Here is an 18,477-nt window from a genome sequence, read left to right on the forward strand (position 1 = left end):
CTGGAGTGCAGTGGCCAGATCTCAGCTCACTGCAAGCTCCGCCTCCCGGGTTTACGCCATTCTCCTGCCTTAGCCTCCCGAGTAGCTGGGACTACAGGCGCCCGCCACCTCACCCGGCTAGTTTTTGTATTTTTAGTAGAGACGGGGTTTCACCGTGTTAGCCAGGATGGTCTCGATCTCCTGACCTCGTGATCCGCCCGTCTCGGCCTCCCAAAGTGCTGGGATTACAGGCTTGAGCCACCGCGCCCGGCCAATTTTTTGTATTTTTAATAGAGACGAGGTTTCACTGTGTTAGCCAGGATGGTCTCCATCTCCTGACCTCGTGATCCGCCTGCTTTGGCCTCCCAAAGGTTTAATTTCATTTTTTTTTTTTTTTTTTTGAGCTGCGTCAGGGCTTTTAATTGAGAGTTTGTAAAGTCCTGATTTTTTTTTTTTTAATTTAAGTTTAGGGTACATGTGCACAACGTGCAGGTTTGTTACATGTGCCATGTTGTATACATGTGCCATGTTGGTGTGCTGCACCAATTAAGTCATCATTTACATTAGGTATTTCTCCTAATGCTGTGCCTTCCCCCTCCCCCCACCCTACAACAGACCCTGCGGTGTGATGTTTCCCACCCTGTATCCAAGTGATCTCATTGTTCAATTCCTACCTATGATTGAGAATATGCAGTGTTTGGTTTTCTGTCCTTGCAATAGTTTGCTCAGAATGATGGTTTCCAGCTTCATCCATGTCCCTACAAAGGACATGAACCCATCCTTTTTTGTGGCTGCATAGTATTCCATAGTGTATATGTGCCACATTTTCTTAATCCAGTCTATCATTGATGGACATTTGGGTTTGTTCCAAATCTTTGCTATTGTGAATAGTGCCACAGTAAACATACGTGTGCATGTGTCTTTATAGTAGCATGATTAATAATCTTTTGGGTATATACCCAGTAATGGGATCAGTGGGTCAAATGGTATTTCTAGTTCTAGATCCTTGAGGAATCGCCACACTGTCTTCCACAATGGTTGAACTAGTATACACTCCCACCAACAGTGTAAAAGTGTTCCTATTTCTCCACATCCTCTCCAGCATCTGTTGTTTCCTGACTTTTTCATGATCACCATTCTAACTGGTATGAGATGGTATCTCACTGTGGTTTTGATTTGCATTTCTTTGATGGCCAGTGATGATGAACATTTTTTCATGTGTCTGTTGTCTGTTGGTTGCATAAATGTCTTCTTTTGAAAAGTGTCTGTTTTTGTTTTGTTATGTTTGAGACGGAGTCTTGCTCTGTCGCCCAGGCTGGAGTACAGTGGCACGATCTTGGCTCACTGCAACCTCTGCCTCCTGGGTTCAAGCGATTCTCCTGCCTCAGCCTCCTGGGCAGCTGGGACTACAGGCATATACCACCACGCCTAGCGAATTTTTGTATTTTTAGTAGAGACAGGGTTTCACCATATTGGCCAGGCCAGTCTCGAACTCCTGACCTTGCGATCCAACCTCCTTGGTGGCCCAAAGTGCTACAAATACAGGTGTGAGCCTCTGTGCCTGGCCTTAATTTTATTTATTTATTTATTTATTTAATTATTTATTTATTTATTTATTTATTTATTTATCTTTTGAGATGGAGTCTCGCTCTGTCGCCCAGGCTGAAGTGCAGTGGCCGGATCTCAGCTCACTGCAAGCTCCACCTCCCGGGTTCACGCCATTCTCCTGCCTCAGCCTCCCGAGTAGCTGGGACTACAGGCGCCCACCACCTCGCCCAGCTAGTTTTTTGTATTTTTTAGTAGAGACGGGGTTTCACCGTATTAGCCAGGATGGTCTCGATCTCCTGACCTCGTGATCCGCCCGTCTCGGCCTCCCAAAGTGCTGGGATTACAGGCTTGAGCCACCGCGCCCGGCCTATTTTATTCTTTAAAAGATAGAGTCTCACTGTGTTGCCCAGGCTGGTCTTGAACACCTGGGCTCAAGCGGTCCTCTCACCTTGGCCTCCGAAAGTACTGGGATTTACAGGCATGAACCACCATGCCAACCAATTTTTTCAAAATTTCTAAGCTACACAATTTGCAAGATTTTTCAAATTGTTCCAAATCTTCAACAACATTTCTAATATATATGTATATTTTTAAATTTGCGGATAAGTGGACCCACACAGTTCAAACCCATATTGTTTAGGGTTACCTGTTTGTTCTATTAGTTACCGAAAGTAGCATGGAAACCTTCAACTTATAACTATAGATTTTTCTGTTTCTTCTTTAGCCTATCAATTTTGTTTCATTCAAAGTTTTGAAACTGCATATATGTATGGGTTTATTATGTCTTCATAATGAATAGACCTCTTTATCATTACGAAATTTTGCTCTATATTCCTGATACTATTCCTTGTTTTTAAGTCTCCTTTGTCAGATATTAATATAGCAATTCAACTTTCTTCTATCATTTTACTTTCAACCTGTGTCTTTATATTTTAGGTAGATTATTGTTGCCCAGGCTGGAGTCCAATGGCGTGATCCTGACTCACCGCAACCTCTACCTCCTGGGTTCAAGCTATTCTCCTGCCTCAGCCTCCCAAGTAGCTGGGATTGGATTACATGCATGCCCCACCATGCCAGGCTAATTTTGTTTTTTTAGTAGAGATGGGGGTTTCTCCTTGTTGGTCAGGCTGGTCTTGAACTCCTGACCTCAGGTGATCCGCCCACCTCTGCCTCCCAAAGTGCTGGGATTACAGGCATGAGCCACCGCGCCTGGCTTAAGTAGGTTTATTTTAGGCAACCTGTATAATTGGCTCTTGATTTTATATCCAATCTGAAAGTCTCTGCCTTTTAATTGGAGTATTACATTTAACTTATTTATGAATATAACTGAATTAAAAACTACCATCTTGCTTCCCCCCCATTTTTCCCATCCACTCATTGTTCTTTTTTTTTTTTTCTTTTTCTGCCCTCTTTTGGTTTTACTGAGGTTTTTTTTTTATGATTTCATTTTATATCTGCTATTGACATTTTAGCTATCTGTTTTCGTTCTCTTTTTTTCATGGTTGCTATAAGGCTTACAATATATCTTTAACTTATCACAGTGTACCTTCGTGTTATTTTTTTTTTTTTAGATGGAATGTCACTCTGTTGCCAGGTCTGGAGTACAGTGGTACGATCTTGGCTCACTACAACGTCTCCCTCTTGGGATCAAGCAGTTCTCCTGCTTCAGTCTCCCCAGTAGCTGGGATTACAGGCATGTGCCACGATGGCCAGCTAATTTTTGTATTTTTAGTAGAGAGAGGGATTCACTATGTTGGCCAGGCTGGTCTCGAACTTCTGACCTCAAGTGATCTGCCTGTCTCGGCCTCCAAAAATGCTGGGATTGCAGGTGTGAGCCACTGCACCCGGCCATAGTGCACCCTCAAAATAATGTTATATTATTTCACGTTACATGTGAAAACTTTGTAATAGTGTATTTCCATTTGCCCTATTCTTTCATTGGTACTATTGTTGTCATACATTTTTCTTCTAGGGTTGTTTTAATTTCACAGTACATTGTTGTTATTTTTTGCTTCAAAGAGTCAGTTATCTTATTCCTCATTTTTAAATTTGTATAAAAATAATTTCTGTTTACCTATGTATTTACTATTTCTAGTGCTCTTTATTATTATTTATAGTTATAGGTGATATAAGTTTCCTTCTGCCAAAGAACATCTTTTTTTTTTTTTTTTTTGAGATGGAGTCTCACTCTGTTGCCCAGGCTGGAGTGCAGTGGCACGATCTTGGCTCACTGCAAGCTCCACCTCCTGGGTTCACACCATTCTTCTGCCTCAGCCTCCCGAGGAGCTGGGACTACAGGCGCCCGCCATCACAATGGGCTATTTTTTTTTTTTTTTTTTTGAGTAGGGATGGGGTTTCACTGTGTTAGCCAGGATGGTCTTGATCTCCTGACCTTGTGATCTGCCTGCCTCAGCCTCCCAAAGTGCTGGGATTACAGGTGTGAGCCACTGTGCCCGGCGTTTTTTTTTTTTTTTTTGAGACAGAGTCTCGCTCTGTTGCCCAGCCTGGAGTGCAGTGGCGCGATCTTCACTCACTGCAACCTCCGCCTCCCGGCTTTAAGCAATTCTTCTGCCTCAGCCTCCCAAGTAGCTAGGATTACAGGCATGTGCCGCTATGCCTGGCTAATTTTTGTATTTGAGTAGAGACGGGGTTTCACCATGTTGGCCAGGCTGGTCTCCAACTCCTGACCTTGTGATCCGCCCACCTCAGCCTCGCAGAGTGCTGGGATTAGAGGTGTGAACCACTGCGCCCAGTCAAGAACATCTTTTAATATCTCTTGTGGTACAGGACTTTCAGCAACACATTCTCTCAGATTATTTGAAAAGGTCTTTATTTTACTCTCATTTCTGAATGATGTTTTTGCTGGATGTAGGATTCTAAGTTAACTATTTTTTTTCCTGTCAGCACAAATATTATTATTACATTGTCTTCTGGCTTACATACTTTCTGGCAAGAAATGTGAATTCTTATTTTTGTTCCTCTATACATAATGTGTCTTTTTTTCTCTAGCTGCTTTTACTATTCTTCCTTTAACACTAGTTTTATTATGATGTGCCTTATATCTGCCATTTTTCTCTTTATTATGTTAATGGGTCTTTAAAATAATTGCTCTTTAAATGTCCTTGTTGCTAACTTCATCATCTCCCTCATTTCTGGGTCTATTTCTATTGACTGCTGTTTCCCTTGGTTATAGATCACATTTTTCTGCTTCTTGATATGTCTGGTGATTTTTATTGAATTTAAGTGCCAGATTTTGTTGTCTTTCTTTAAATTATATTGGACTGTATTCAGGAAGGCAGATAAAATATTTATGGAGTAGTACAATCCTTCTGACACATCTTTGAAGTCTTCATTTGGGTAAGTTTAAAGTAGCCTTCTTTACTCTAGGGCTAGTTTAGTGCCACTGCTAAGGTGTAACTATTCTGGCATCTTGTTTGAATGCCCTAGGTATTCAACAAGTACTGTTCATTCTGGTTAGTCAAAATTCAAACATCTCCCAGCCCTCTGTGAACTCTGAGAATTGTTCAGCTTACAAATTCTCAGTTAATTTTTGTCTGACCTAGTTGGGTAAGACCCAACATATGCAATCCATATTATTAATATTTAGGAAGAAATTCAGTAGAAACACTTTGAAAATTTCTGAAGCTCCTTCTCAGCCTATCTCCCTTCTCTTTGATAATCTGCCTCCGGAAACAACTATATGTCTCCTTAGCTCGGCAGGACCTTAAAGTTCTCCTTGTTTTCCTTCTCTTAGGATTCCTGTCCTGCACTGCCTGTTATCCAGTATGTGACAAGAATTGTTTCCCAGTTCTCAGTTACTCTATCAAGTGGAAGTTCTGAACTACTTTAAAATACTGCATACCCTGAGTTACCCAACTGAATTTTTTGAATTTCACATATTTTTCAGAGCACCTTCCCTTACATTAACTATTCATATATACATATACATAAAATCTCTGCCTACCTCATTCTCTTTCTTCCCTCCTCTTTTCTCAGTTACTACAGAAGGAAATCTCAAATGGATATTGGAAATGGTATATATAGTGAACTTTTTTTTTTTTTTTTTGAGACAGAGTCTCGCTCTGTCGCCCAGGCTGGAGTGCAGTGGCCGGATCTCAGCTCTATAGTGAACATTTTTATGTCCTTTTTAAGATAATTTACTAAAACGTTTCTGATATTCCCTTTCCCCATTTTTTTTCCATCTATTCTTGGGTCCAAGTTCTAGCCTTAACTAACACTGATCATTTACAAAGGCTCAGCCTTCATGTCTCTCAACAGTAAGGAGAGTTTGAACCTGAATCTTTTGGGTCTCTAATATTTTATCCTTTTAACTGTCTGCTTGGTCACTGTGTCTCTTTGAGACCCTCCATCTGCCCATGGACAAGAAGGGTAAACCGATAGCATTTAAAGGAATTTAACAGTCTCCTCTGGGTACTAGTTAGCATTGGAGCTCATGAATCTAATTGTTTTCCTTGTTGTCTGAGATACAACTCTTTTGGTTGCTATATGCAAACAAGTGCTAAAAACGGCTCAACAACTCCTTGAACCTGGCTGCTCAAAGATCACCACGTTTGTCTGCTTAGATTGTTTTGGACAGTTATCTAATAAGTACACTGCACAGTTGAGCTGAATTTATGCAGTTGGAATCCATTGCTACACTGAACACACCTCAGAAGGACATTTCAGAATGGATCAAACGTAATTTCTGAGAAACCATAGCTATAGCTATAGCTTGTATATTTTGAGAGTAAAGTGACATCCTCTCCCATTCATTTCATCTTTTGTACAGGATTTATTTTTTTCAGTGTCAGGTCTGAGCCTTGAAGAAACTGCCTTTCAGGTGATTGCCCTGATGGAGTCTAGGCTGTCAGTGTCAGTCACAGATGTGTCCAAGCTAATGGTTGGTCCTTCCTGCAGCTGCTGTCTCAGGGTTCCTGCTACACTAGTGTAGATTTTTGCGCTCAGAATTAGCTACCACAGTAATGTAAAGAGGGAGAGGTGGTAAACAAAAGAGAAGAGGCCGGGCGCGATGGCTCACGCCTGTAATCCCAGCCCTTTGGGAGGCCGAGACAGGCGGATCACGAGGTCAGGAGATTGAGACCATCCTGGCTAACATGGTAAAACCCTGTGTCTACTCTAAATACAAAAAAATTACCCGGGTGTGGTAGCGGGTGCCTGTAGTCCCAGCTGCTCGGGAGACTGAGGCAGGAGAATGGCTTGAACCCAGGAGGCGGAGCTTGCAGTGAGCCGAGAATGCACCACTGCACTCCAGCCTGGGTGACAGAGCGAGACTCCATTTCAAAAAAAAAAAAAGAAAGAAAAAGATAAGAAGCCTTGGGTTCCTTATTTTCCCAGTCTTAGAAGGTGTGACACTATCTCAATCTAGCTACCCATTCACTGATCAGTTAAGCAGCTGACTCCAAACCATACTTAGTGTTACTGGCTCAACCCTCTATGTCCTTACATCTGTGGGTGTGCCTGTTGATGGATGCATGTTAGCTCCATAAAGGCAAGACTTGGCTCTGAGAGCTTTCGAAGCCTGTCAAAGAGTGCTGAGAACAGTGCTGAAGGTACATCAGGATCTAACTCTAATCTTACCATGTGACCTTGATGAGTGATTCCTTTTTTTTTTTTGGTTGGGCCTGTGTTACTAAATTAGTCTGCAAACATGTTGACTGTTCATTGTTTCTTAGGACTCTGTTAGACATTATGAAAATCCATCACACTGAGCCTCCTTCAGAGTGCTAAGCATCTAGCTATGAGAGATTTCAGAGAGGAAATCAGTAGTAATGGCATGTTGTTTCTCTAGGAGAGGGCCTGCCACTGCCTGCGTCCACCTGCTAATGCATGAACCCTAAAGCAGTATATTCCTTCCTCCACAGGAAATCCTTCGTTGGGAAACCTGTAGAATGCAAGTATCTTCCAGAAAGGGTGGGGACAGCTGAGAGGAATTTTCTTATTTATGGATGGGATTGAAAAGGAAGCTATGGAAATAGGTCACTTCTCCCAATTTCGGGCCCTAAAAAATAGTTATTCATAGGGTCATATCAAGGCAAAGAAAATAATAGTAACAGCTACAGTTCTTAAGTCCTTTCTGTGTGCCATGCACAGAAAGCTTTCAATACATTGTCTTATTTAGTCCTCAGAACCAGCTATATATGATGAAGTTATTAGTATTCCCACTTTAAAGATGAACAAACAGGCTTACCCAGCTCCACCCTGCTGCTAACTGGTGAAGATAGGATATGAGTCCAGGCAGGCTAACTCTAGAGCCATACTCTTAACCACTATGCCATCTTGATTATCACTAGCTACTAATTGGAACTTTTCAGCACCCAGGTGCAACTAGACCCAACAGTGACCTGCCAAGATCTTTACTTAGAGAACATCTTTGCAGCGCTGTGCTTCTTGTTTAGCTTTAATTAATCTTGAATTTGGAAGAATATGGGTTTTAGGGAAAGAAGAATTGGCTTTTGCTTCTCCCTCATCAGAATCCCTCTTCTAAACTGTCCAGCATCTGACTACACTTAACATAATTGTTAGAATGCCGTTGAGAGGCTCTGCTTAGGCTGGTTAAATTGCAAGGTTAGGGACAGACCTTTATTACTTCTGGGTGAAAAGAGGGCTATTCCTCATTAGGAGACACATAACCAGTTCTGGGAAAGGCCTGGTTTTAGGAAAATAGAGGAAGAATGGGAGGCTAAATTTAGTTCTTTCAGAGGAAATAAAAGATAAGACCTTCCATTTCTCTTTCAGTCTCTTGCCCAAGTTTATAGAGCATTTTAGACCCAATAACAAATCCAGAGAAGAGAATTAGGCAATGCCCTGAGTAGGTCATTCTCAATTTTGTAGGAAAAGTTGTCTTCCTTTGAGTTTGAGGAAATTTGCTGGGTATTATAAAGAAGATGACTTCAGCCTTTCTGGCTGACAGATGGTATATTTGACTTGTGATATTGTCTCTCTACGGATGATGAGAGGGAGATTTCATTGTGTATTTACCATTAAAAACTGCCTGCAGCTTCTTGGACCTTCCTCTCCTCTCTAGCAGTCGATTTGCCAGTGACCAGTGTTGAAGGCCTAAGGTATGCTGAGCACTTTTTTTTTTTTTTTTTTTAAGTGGAGTCTCACTCTGTCGCCAGTCATGATCTTGGCTCACTGCAACCTCACTGAACCTCCTGAGTTCAAGCGATTCCCCTGCCTCAGCCTCCCAAGTAGCTGGGATTACAGGTACATGCCACCACTCCTGGCAGATTTTTGTATTTTTAGTAGAGATGGCGTTTCACTATGTTGACCAGACTGGTTTTGAACTCCTGACCTCAAGTGATCTGCCCACCTCGGCCTTCCAAAGTGCTTGCATTACAGGTATGAGCCACTGTACCCAGCCCAGCACTATTTCTTTTAAGGGTAAGACAATTATGCTAGGAGTAGGAGGTCAGAAAGTTCAGAGCAGTGAACAGTTTACAAAGGTGGCGTGGGGAGCAAACTGATTATTCAGTCCTTCTTTTTTTTTTCTGTATACCTGCTTTGTGGTCCAGACTTCTTGCTTCTTGATTCTGTGGGCACCAGGATAGATGTGTCCGAAACCCTGAAACATCATGAGGAATAAACTCCATTACCCAACTTGCCATGGAACAAACTCATTATTTCTCCATTATCAGCTTGCAGAATAAGTAGTGCCTACCCAGCCCCCTCCACATTATGGGAAATAGAAGCAAGGGCAGTGTCTGGACTTAGCCTGGTGATGCTCTTGTTTGTGTCTTCAGAGTCTGATGACTCAGGCTGTCCTTTCCTGCTTTGTGGAAGAAATGGGTTCAAAAAATCATATTCTCTAGTGAGTAAACAGCTAAAGTAGAACAATGATCAAGAATCCAGTGGGACAGATGGATGGAAATTATTATGAAAATCCTATAAAAAACCTTTTTATCTTTTTTTCCTCCTGATTCCATTTTAACTCCTTTATCTGTTTCAAGTCATCCAGAGATTAATTTTTTTATGATTAGGAGTTACGGTTAAAGCAGAACTGCATGGAAGTGGAACAGAATGATGACAGTCTCTTTGGGAAAATGGAAGAGTAGCCTTGAGATAGGAGCATTCATTGTAGAAGGAATTTATTGATTCTTTTGACACTCCACCCCAAGCCTGAAGACCACAGGATGGCAGAGGCCTGAAAAGCCCAATTAAAGATCAAAGACCTTTGAATTTCAAGCTTGCATCTAAAATGAGTATGGAGTAATCAAAATAGCAGCCAAAATCAGATATTGCTGATAATGAGTTTGGAGTGGTCTATAAAATTTTGTTGGTTTACACCAACTATCAACAGGGTTAAGCGGGGTGTTCAACTGCTAGTATTGGAAATTGTCAAACCCTGGAGCCCTAAGGAGCTGGGTAGTAAACAGCTAAAGTGAGTAAACGGCTATCATTAAAGCTCAAACAGCAAATCAAGGCTTCACCAGGTTACTTTCTTAGCTCTCCACAAATCATACTTCCAAACTTCTTAGGAGAAGCAAGTTTTAATTCCTTGAATCTTTGGTCTCTGAAGACCCAAGTTTAGCCTGTAAACTCAAGAATGTGCCCCAGGTTAGACCAGCCTGCTAGTGTAGGAAGAGCACTGGATTGAGAGAAAATTCTGGTATGTAATCCCAGTTTTATGACTTTGGGCAATTTCCAATCTTTCTGGACATTTATTTCTTCCTCTGTGAAATGAGGGCCATGAACTAGGTAAGTGATTTCAAAGGCTCCTCCCAGAACTATTATTTTTTTCTTTATATATGTTTATATATAATATATAAATATATTTTATATATTTTATATAAATATATTTTATATATTTTATATAAATATATAAAATATATGCATATATTTTTTCACACCTGTGAGTAATTTTATATAATTTACTTTATATAAATATATAAAAATATGTGTGTATATATATTTTTTTCACACCTGTGATTCCAGTACTTTGGGAGGCTGAGGTGGAAGAATCACTTGAGCCCAGAAGGTCAAGGGTGCAGTAAGCTGTGATTAAGCCACTGTACCCCAGCCTGGATGACAGTGAGTTCTTGTCTCAAAAAAATAATAAAACATAGAGACGGAGTCTCACTCCGTCATCCAGGGCCTGGTCTTGAACTCCTGACCTCAAATGATCCACCTCGGCCTCCCAAAGTGCTGGGATTATAGGTGTGAGCCACTGTACCTGATCGAGAACTATTATTTCTATGGTTTTGTCCATGTAGTAGCACTTGGCCAAAAAGAGGTATTATAACCGGGCGTGGTGACTCACGCCTATATCCCAGCAATTTGGGAGGCCGAGGTAGGCAGATCGCCTAGGGTCAGGAGTTCAAGATCAGTGTGACCAACATGGTAAAACCCTGTCTCTACTAAAAATACAAAAATTAGCTAGGAGTGGGGGCGGGCACCTGTAATCCCAGCTACTTGGGAGGCTGAGGCAGGAGAGTCACTTGAACCCAGGAGGTGGAGGTTGCGGTGAGCTGCGATCATGCCAGCCAGGGTGACAGAGCGAGACTTCGTCTCAAAGGAAAAAAAAAGGTATGATTTTCCTTATCACTATCCTCAGATGCTAGGAATAACTCCAGGCCCTCCTGGCTACCATATAACAAGCTGATTCATCTTATTCGAATACATCAGATACTTTTTCTTTTTTCCCCTCCCTCACATCAGATACTTCCATTTTTCTATTTCCGTTTTTTCTATTTGTTTCCATCTCAACAGCCTTCATCCATTTGGCACCTTCTATTTGGTAGGCCCTATCATTTATTTTTTATATTTATTTTGTATACTATCTCTAATCTTCATAATGTTATAAGAAGATAGTATTATGACCACTTCACCATTAAGGAAACTAAAACCCAGGTCACAGTCATGTAACTAGTAAATGATGGTTCAAAATTTGAACCTACGTTTCTGATTTTGTAGCCTCTTTATTCCCCAATACCATCCTGTTAGGTTCCTGGTTTATTTTCTATTCTGTAAGAAGTCTCTGTAAGCTTTTCTGTTAGTATCTTGTGGTCTCAGCCTCATCTGGCAGCCTGGCCCCTAGGAAAAACCATACATGTTGCCCTGGTTGGGAGAGGGCTGGTGGCAGCCTCACATGTTTTCCCCAAACAGGTTAAACTGTAAATGTCAGCTTAAATTGAGAAGAAACTAATGAACACAAGTTTGCTGCCAGGTCACATCCTATTATTTAGTTGTCCTCTCACTGTTATTCTGCTGGGAATTCAGGTCAACATAGATTCAAAACTGAGTAATTTTTCAGGCACAAGGCAAAGCCCTCTGGCATTGAGACTGAATAGCCATTGCCAGGAACTTTTCGACATTGGCGATTCTTGTTTTGCCACTGCTATCTTCAGGGTAGAAATTATTTTGTGTTTCAAAGGCCTTGCTGAAATGAGCACAGGCTACTGAATAGTCTGTGAGGAATGCATATTATGTGTGCTAGGGTGTGTATGTGTCTGAAACCTTGTCAACAATTTTGAACTAACCTTGTGCACTGGGATCTCATCTGCTTCCTGTCTTGAAGACATCCTGATCCTGATGTAGCCAACAGCCTCACAGCCTGCATCATGCAAAGCCAGCCCTCTCTGTTTAGTTTTTCTTTGGTATAACCTGTGTCACTTTGCACTACCAAAGTTATCCTGGCCATTCTCTGAGTTCTGGCTGATGCCTTGCTAGTTACACTGAGAATGGTGAGGTCATTGTGGGAGGCTTGCTTTCATATTGCATAGACAATGTTAGCCCAGCGCAGTGGCTCATGACTGTTATCCCAGCACTTTGGAAGGCTGAGGCGGGCGGATCATGAGGTCAGGAGTTTGAGACCAGCCTGGCCAAAATAGTGAAACCCCATCTCTACTAAAAATAACAAAAAAAAAATTAGCCGGCATGGTGGTACGCACCTGTAATCCCAGCTACTCAGGAGACTGAGGCAGGATAATTGCTTGAACCTGGGAGGCAGAGGTTGCGGTGAGCTGAGATCACGCCTTTGCACTCCAGCCTGGGCGACAGAGTGAGACTCCGTCTCAAAAAAAAAAAAAAAAAAAAGAATAATAGACAATGTTGTTTTCTCTTCACCAGAATCTGCCATAGGCTGAATGAAGAAGTATGAGGCCCTAGCCCCTGGCTTATGGTTAGAACTATCTTGAGACAGCCAGAACTCCAAATACTCCTTGTCACCAGAAAAGCTTTCATTATAAAATTAGTAACCATTACTGACTATTGATTATGTGCCAGGCATTGTACAATCATTATCTCATGTTATCCTCATATCAGCCTTACAAGATGTAGATGATGTTGTCTTCATTTTATAGATACTGAAAACTGAGGCTCAAAGAGATTAAGAAACTTGCATAAATTTATTTTGCTAATTAGTGGTTGACTGGGAACTAAAACGTAGGTCTCTGACCTCAATCCTATGTTCTTAATGACTTCGCTGTCCTCCCAGGCCCCTTACCTCCAGAGACTTCAGGGGCAGATGTTTAGGCCCTCTCAAACATTGCCTGCTTTGTTTTCCCCTCATTTAAGTTGAGGCAAAGTGTTTTGAGGCAAAGAAGAGGGCATGAGATCTTTGAAACTGAGTCCATTTTTGTATCCCTTGTCTTTCACTTGAACCCAGAAGATGTTCCTTTGTGGTGAAGAATCACTTATGCACATCGAATCTTTGGGACAGTTTGAAATAGGCAGGTACTTCCTGGACTGTGAAAGTAGTTACTTTTGAGTCATAGGAGCTGTCTACATAGCTGTGTAGCCATTGGAATGACAGTGTTTCCATCAATTGTATATTGTTTAAAACTTTTATTCAGGAACTTAAAAACTTTTATTCCCATGTCATTTTAGGAAGGTGAGTTCAAGTTCCATTTTACAGAGAAAAGGGCTGAGACTCCCAGAGGCTAGATGAATTGTCTAAAGTCCCGTAACAAGAGGCTAGGTGAATTGTCTGAAGTCCCATAACAAGAGTAGGACTCCCAGCTCAGTTAATTTTCTTTCTTTTCTTTTCTTTTTCTTTTTTCTTTCTTTCTTTCTCTCTCTTTCTCTTTCTTTTTCTCTTTCTCTCTTTTTTTCTCTCTCTCTTTTTCTTTCTCTCTTTCTCTCTCTCTCTTCTTTCTCTCTCTTTCTCTCTCTGTCTCTCAGTCTCTCTCCCTCTCCTTTCTTCTTTCTTTTTGAGACAGAATTGCACTCTGTCACCCAGGCTGGAGTGCAGAGGCGTGATCTCGGCTCACTGCTACCTCTGCCTCCCGGGTTCAAGTGATTCTCCTGCCTCAGCCTCCCAAGTAGCTGGGATTGCAGGCACCTACCACTGTGCCCAGCTAATTTTTGTATTTTTAGTAGAAACAGGGTTTCACCATCTTGGCCAGGCTGGTCTCGATCTCCTAATCTTGTGATCCATCCACCTTGACCTCCCAAAGTGCTGGGATTACAGGCGTGAGCCACTGTGCCTGGCCAGCTCAGTTAACTTTCTATCAGGCTGTTGCCAAGACTCAACTGTCTGTCTCCTAAGGGTCATAGGTGGTGGTGTGAGGATTCCTTGGAGAGCATGTGACCTGTAGGTGACTTACAGGCTTTGAGGCTACCTTGAGCTGAGGTGGCTGGCATGATTCTAGGAAGCCCACAAGCCCAACGGCTGATGAAAGAAGGTAGCCTTGTGCTTGCGGGGGCATAGACTGTTATCTGATGGATTGGAAAGGGATTTCAACCTGAAAGGGACCTTTAGAGTTGCCAGGAAGCAGATACTGAGGCTGCAAAGCAGGCCTTTAGGCAGAGGCTCTGGGAGATGGCTCTCTGCCTAAAGACACTGCCCTCACCATGTCCTAGGCCAGTGCTGAGACTCAAATGAGATATGTTCCTTAAGTCTGAAGCTACAGAAAGCAAAGTCCCAGGCTAGGCAAGTACCTGCTAGTGTTCTGAAGTCTTGGATGGGTTGGGGCCCAGACCTGAGCCTAGAATGTATTTTTTCCCTTCGGAGTAAAAGAAAAGTGACAAGGGCAGGAGACAGCAGAGACTAGATGAACTGACAGGCAACTTTCCTCAGGTATAAGAGGAAGAAAGGAAGTAAGCCCACAAGAAAGGGTCAGGGAAGGCCAGGCGCCGTTGCTCACGCCTATAATCCCAGCACTTTGGGAGGCCGAGGCAGGTGGATCACCTGAGGTCAGGAGTTGGAGACCAGCCTAGCCAATATCATGAAACCCCATCTCTACTAAAAATACCAAAAAAAAAAAAAAAAAAAAGCCGGGCATGGTGGCAGGTGCCTGTATTCCCAGCTACTCAGGAGGCTTAGGCAGAAGAATCACTTGAACCTGTGAGGTGGAGTTTGCAGTGAGCCGAGATTGCGCCAAGACTCTGTCTCAGAAAAAGAAAAAAAAAGAAAGGGCCAGGGAAGGGGGAGGTGGCAACGGGCAGTGTCTGGACAAGAGGAGAGCTGAGATCACGGGCACCATAAGTCCAGCCAGGCTTCTGGTTTTCTTTTCTTTTTTTTTTTTTTTTTTTTTTTTTTTTTTTTTTTTTTTTTTTTTTTTGAGACAAGGTCTCACTCTGTCATCCAGGCAGGAGTACAGTGGCGCGATCTCAGATCATGGCATCCTCCACCTCCCGGGTTTCAAGCTATTATCCTGCCTCAGCTTCCCAAGTTGCTGGGATTACAGGTGCACACCACCACTAATGTTTGTATTTTTAGTACAGACGGGGTTTCACCATGTTGGCCAAGCTGGGTCTTGAACTCTTGACTTCAGGTGATCTGCCTGCCTTGGCCCCGCAAAGTGCTGGGATTACAGGTATGAGCCACCACATCCGGCTGCTTCTGGTTTTCTTCCAAGGAGCTAGTAGCTCAGGGACCTTTTCTGCTCTCACTTCCCTGTAACAAACTAAACTAAACCATGCTGGCAAAAGCCAGATTTATTGGGATAGGAAGAAATCACTCTTCTAAGTGAGACCTTAGACCTTCTACCCTACCCTGGCAAGAGGAGAAAGTCCAGGTGATCAAAGCAGCCTTACCTGCAGCCTGAAGCTCTCAGGATGTAGTCAGAAGGTACAACCATCTCTTCACATGCAGTAACTTCTTTCGCAGAAATTGACTTTAGCATGATGTTTGTCCTTTGGCACTTGATACCCCTCAGGAAAGGCTGAGCCCAAGTTGCTGGGTCCTAAGCATAGATGAGGCTCCCCAGATTTCAGGGCATAGGAAAACATGTATTATTCTATTCTGCCTGGTTCCTAGGGGCTGATTCCATCTTGGAGGAATTTTGCCTTTTTCTGGGCTTGAGCCATTCACTTCTGAGCCAAGACCTTGGCTGCAGATATTCCAGCCACGAGTCCAGCCCACGTGCATGAGAGGACCAGATTACTTTGTGGGTGACTGCTGTTGCTGGGTACCAGTCCTCCTGCCTACAGAACTGACAAATGGAATGAGAAGCAGAGGAACCAGCCTATACTTCAGTCTGTGGGACACACCAGGCAGAATGATCTTGTAGAACTGGGTGTCTGAAAGGAAGAAAGCTGGGCCAGACCTTTGCCCTAGCTGTTCCTTCCCTCCCAAACCAAACTCAGTAACTCTCCCATAGGGACACAAGCCTTCCCTGTGCCCTCCAGCCCTTCTCTCTCCTCAGGAATTTTTGGCAGCCAGAGTATTTGCTACCAAGTGAAGTCTGCCTGGCACAAATTTGGACTGGTACAGGGAGCAGTGCAGAGGCACCTTTGGGCCCCTCAAGAGCCTGTCCTCCATCTTGACTCTGGCTTATTTCCTCTTCCCAACCCCCCACCCCCTTCTATCAGAGCTGTGTGTTCCTTGTCACTCACTAATTCCTCCAAGCTCCCTACTGAGCAGGGTGCTCCTCGCAATGCCATAGGCTTTCCTCCAGGTCAGATCAACTTCATTCTGATGATCAGAGTGAATGATTATCCCCTCTCCTGGTCTCCCCTTTCTTCCTAGCTCACTTCTTCTGATTTGATGTGTAGTGCCTCTCCCTCAACTGCCCCTACCTTTAATTCATGATCTTATAAGCTGAAGTCACATCTGGCCTGGCTATGAACAGTCCCTTCTTTCTGTAACCACAGATATTCAAGGTTCCTGGAGTCAGTGGAAGTCTGAATCCTCCCCACATAGAAAATCAGAGAGGTGTTATGGGAGAAAAACCCCACAGAACAAAGGCTCTAGCTTAGTCTTGAAAGCGTACCCTATACCCAAAGGCTGGGATGCCTTAAAGTTCAATCCAGGCACTGGATAAGAAGACTGAGTTGGCACTGAGCAATGAAAACAAGTAGCAGATGGTGCTGAGGAACATCCCAAGACTGAAGAAATGTGGTTCCCAGAATGGGATAAGGAAGGAGACATTGGCAAAGTCTTACTCAGCAACTGTGACAACCTGGCCAGGGAAAGCTTCAGGATAAGGCTGAGAGCACATTTGTGGTGTCAGGGATACTGGTAAGCTGAGATGCTTACTGTTCTATAACCTCTTCTCATGCTCTTTTACCATACTCAGAGTAAACAGACTTGGTGGCCAGGCTGGGCTGTTCAGGAAAGGCAGGGAATAGAAGAGATTAGAAAGTCGCGGTGGGTGCAGTGGCTCACGCCTGTAATCCCAGCACTTTTGGAGGTCAAGGCTGGTGGATCAACTGAGGTCAGGAGTTAGAAACCAGCTTGGCCAACATGGAGAAATCCCATCTCTACTAAAAATACAAAAATTAGCCAGGCATGATGACACACACCTGTAATCCCAGCTACTCAGGAGGTTGAAGCATGAGAATTGCTTGAACCCAGGAGGCAGAGGTTGCAGCGAGCCAAGATTGTACCACTGCACTCCAGCCTGGGCGATAAGAGTGAGGCTCTGTCTCGAGAAGGAAAAAAAAAGAGAAAGAAAGAGATTAGAAAGTTGGCCAGGCTCAGTGGCTTACACCTGTAATCCCAGCACTTTGGGAGGCCAGCGTGGGTTGATCACCTGAGGTCAGGAGTTCGAGACCAGCCTGGCCAACATGGTGAAACCCTGTCTCTCCTAAAACATATAAAAATTAGCCAGGTGTGGTGGTGTGTCCCTGTAGTCCTAGCTACTCAGGAGGCTGAGGCAGGAGAATCACTTGAACCTGGGAGGCCGAGGTTGCAGTGAACTGAGATCACACCACTGTACTCCAGCCTGAGCGACAGAGCAAGACTCAGTCTCAAAAAAAAAAAGAGAGAGAGAGAAAGTGGTCCCAGAAACCTGAGGCATCGTTCCTTGTAGCCAGGCTGTTTTCTGGAAGATAAGTAATGAGCAAGGTTTCTTGGGGGTGCTGACATAGACCAAACCCAAACCAGTAGATCAGCAGCGTGGAGCTAAGGGATGTGGGATTTGCATGGCCTAAGCCCTGCCTGGCTCTTGATGTCCCCCAGGTGCTGGAGGTGGTGAGAGCCAACTATGACACACTCACACTGAAGCTGCAGGACGGCCTGGACCAGTATGAGCGCTACTCAGAGCAGCACAAGGAAGCTGCCTTCTTCAAAGAGCTGGTGAGTGCCCCACCGCCTCTGCCTGTGTCTTAAGGGCCCGCCCCCAGCCACTGGGTTCTACTGTGCAGATGGGCTTCTAGGGGACAACTGCGGTTTGCTAAGGGCAGATAAAACAAGACTTGAGGGGTCTACTGGGATGGGGTATGCAACTTCTCTCCCCCCACTGTACCAGGCAGTAAGAGAAGATGCTATTTGAGGTGGTATTGCCTACTTCTCCTCTGCAGCCATGGAGACAGTCCTTGTACAGCTCCAGCTGAGCCTGGGGTTTGATGTGTGTTCCCAGGGGCAGATCTAGCTCATTATTCCTTAACCTGTCCTCCGGGCAACTAATAAGAGTAATTTATTCTTCCCCTTCTTATGGAATTACATCTTTCCAAACTCCTAACTGGCCGCTGGTCTGAGTCCCCTCCCGATCTAGTTCTCCATTCTCTGCTCCCTGCTTTCCAATCACTCAGCTTCCTGCAGCC

General features: G+C 43.6%; 1 protein-coding gene across 2 annotated transcripts in view; it reads left to right on the forward strand.

Annotated features, from left to right (window-relative positions):
* ARMH3 (armadillo like helical domain containing 3) overlaps positions 1–18,477 on the forward strand; it is a 223,820-nt gene that overhangs the window by 201,555 nt on the left and 3,788 nt on the right. For both annotated transcript variants that reach the window (XM_023206477.1, XM_023206479.1), the window contains one exon: positions 17,894–18,010. In XM_023206477.1, the coding sequence (XP_023062245.1) occupies positions 17,894–18,010 (117 nt within the window). The remainder of the gene's footprint in view (positions 1–17,893; positions 18,011–18,477) is intronic.

Source organism: Piliocolobus tephrosceles, chromosome 9 (genome assembly GCF_002776525.5).
Source record: "Piliocolobus tephrosceles isolate RC106 chromosome 9, ASM277652v3, whole genome shotgun sequence".
In the NCBI taxonomy this organism is placed as follows: domain Eukaryota; kingdom Metazoa; phylum Chordata; class Mammalia; order Primates; family Cercopithecidae; genus Piliocolobus; species Piliocolobus tephrosceles.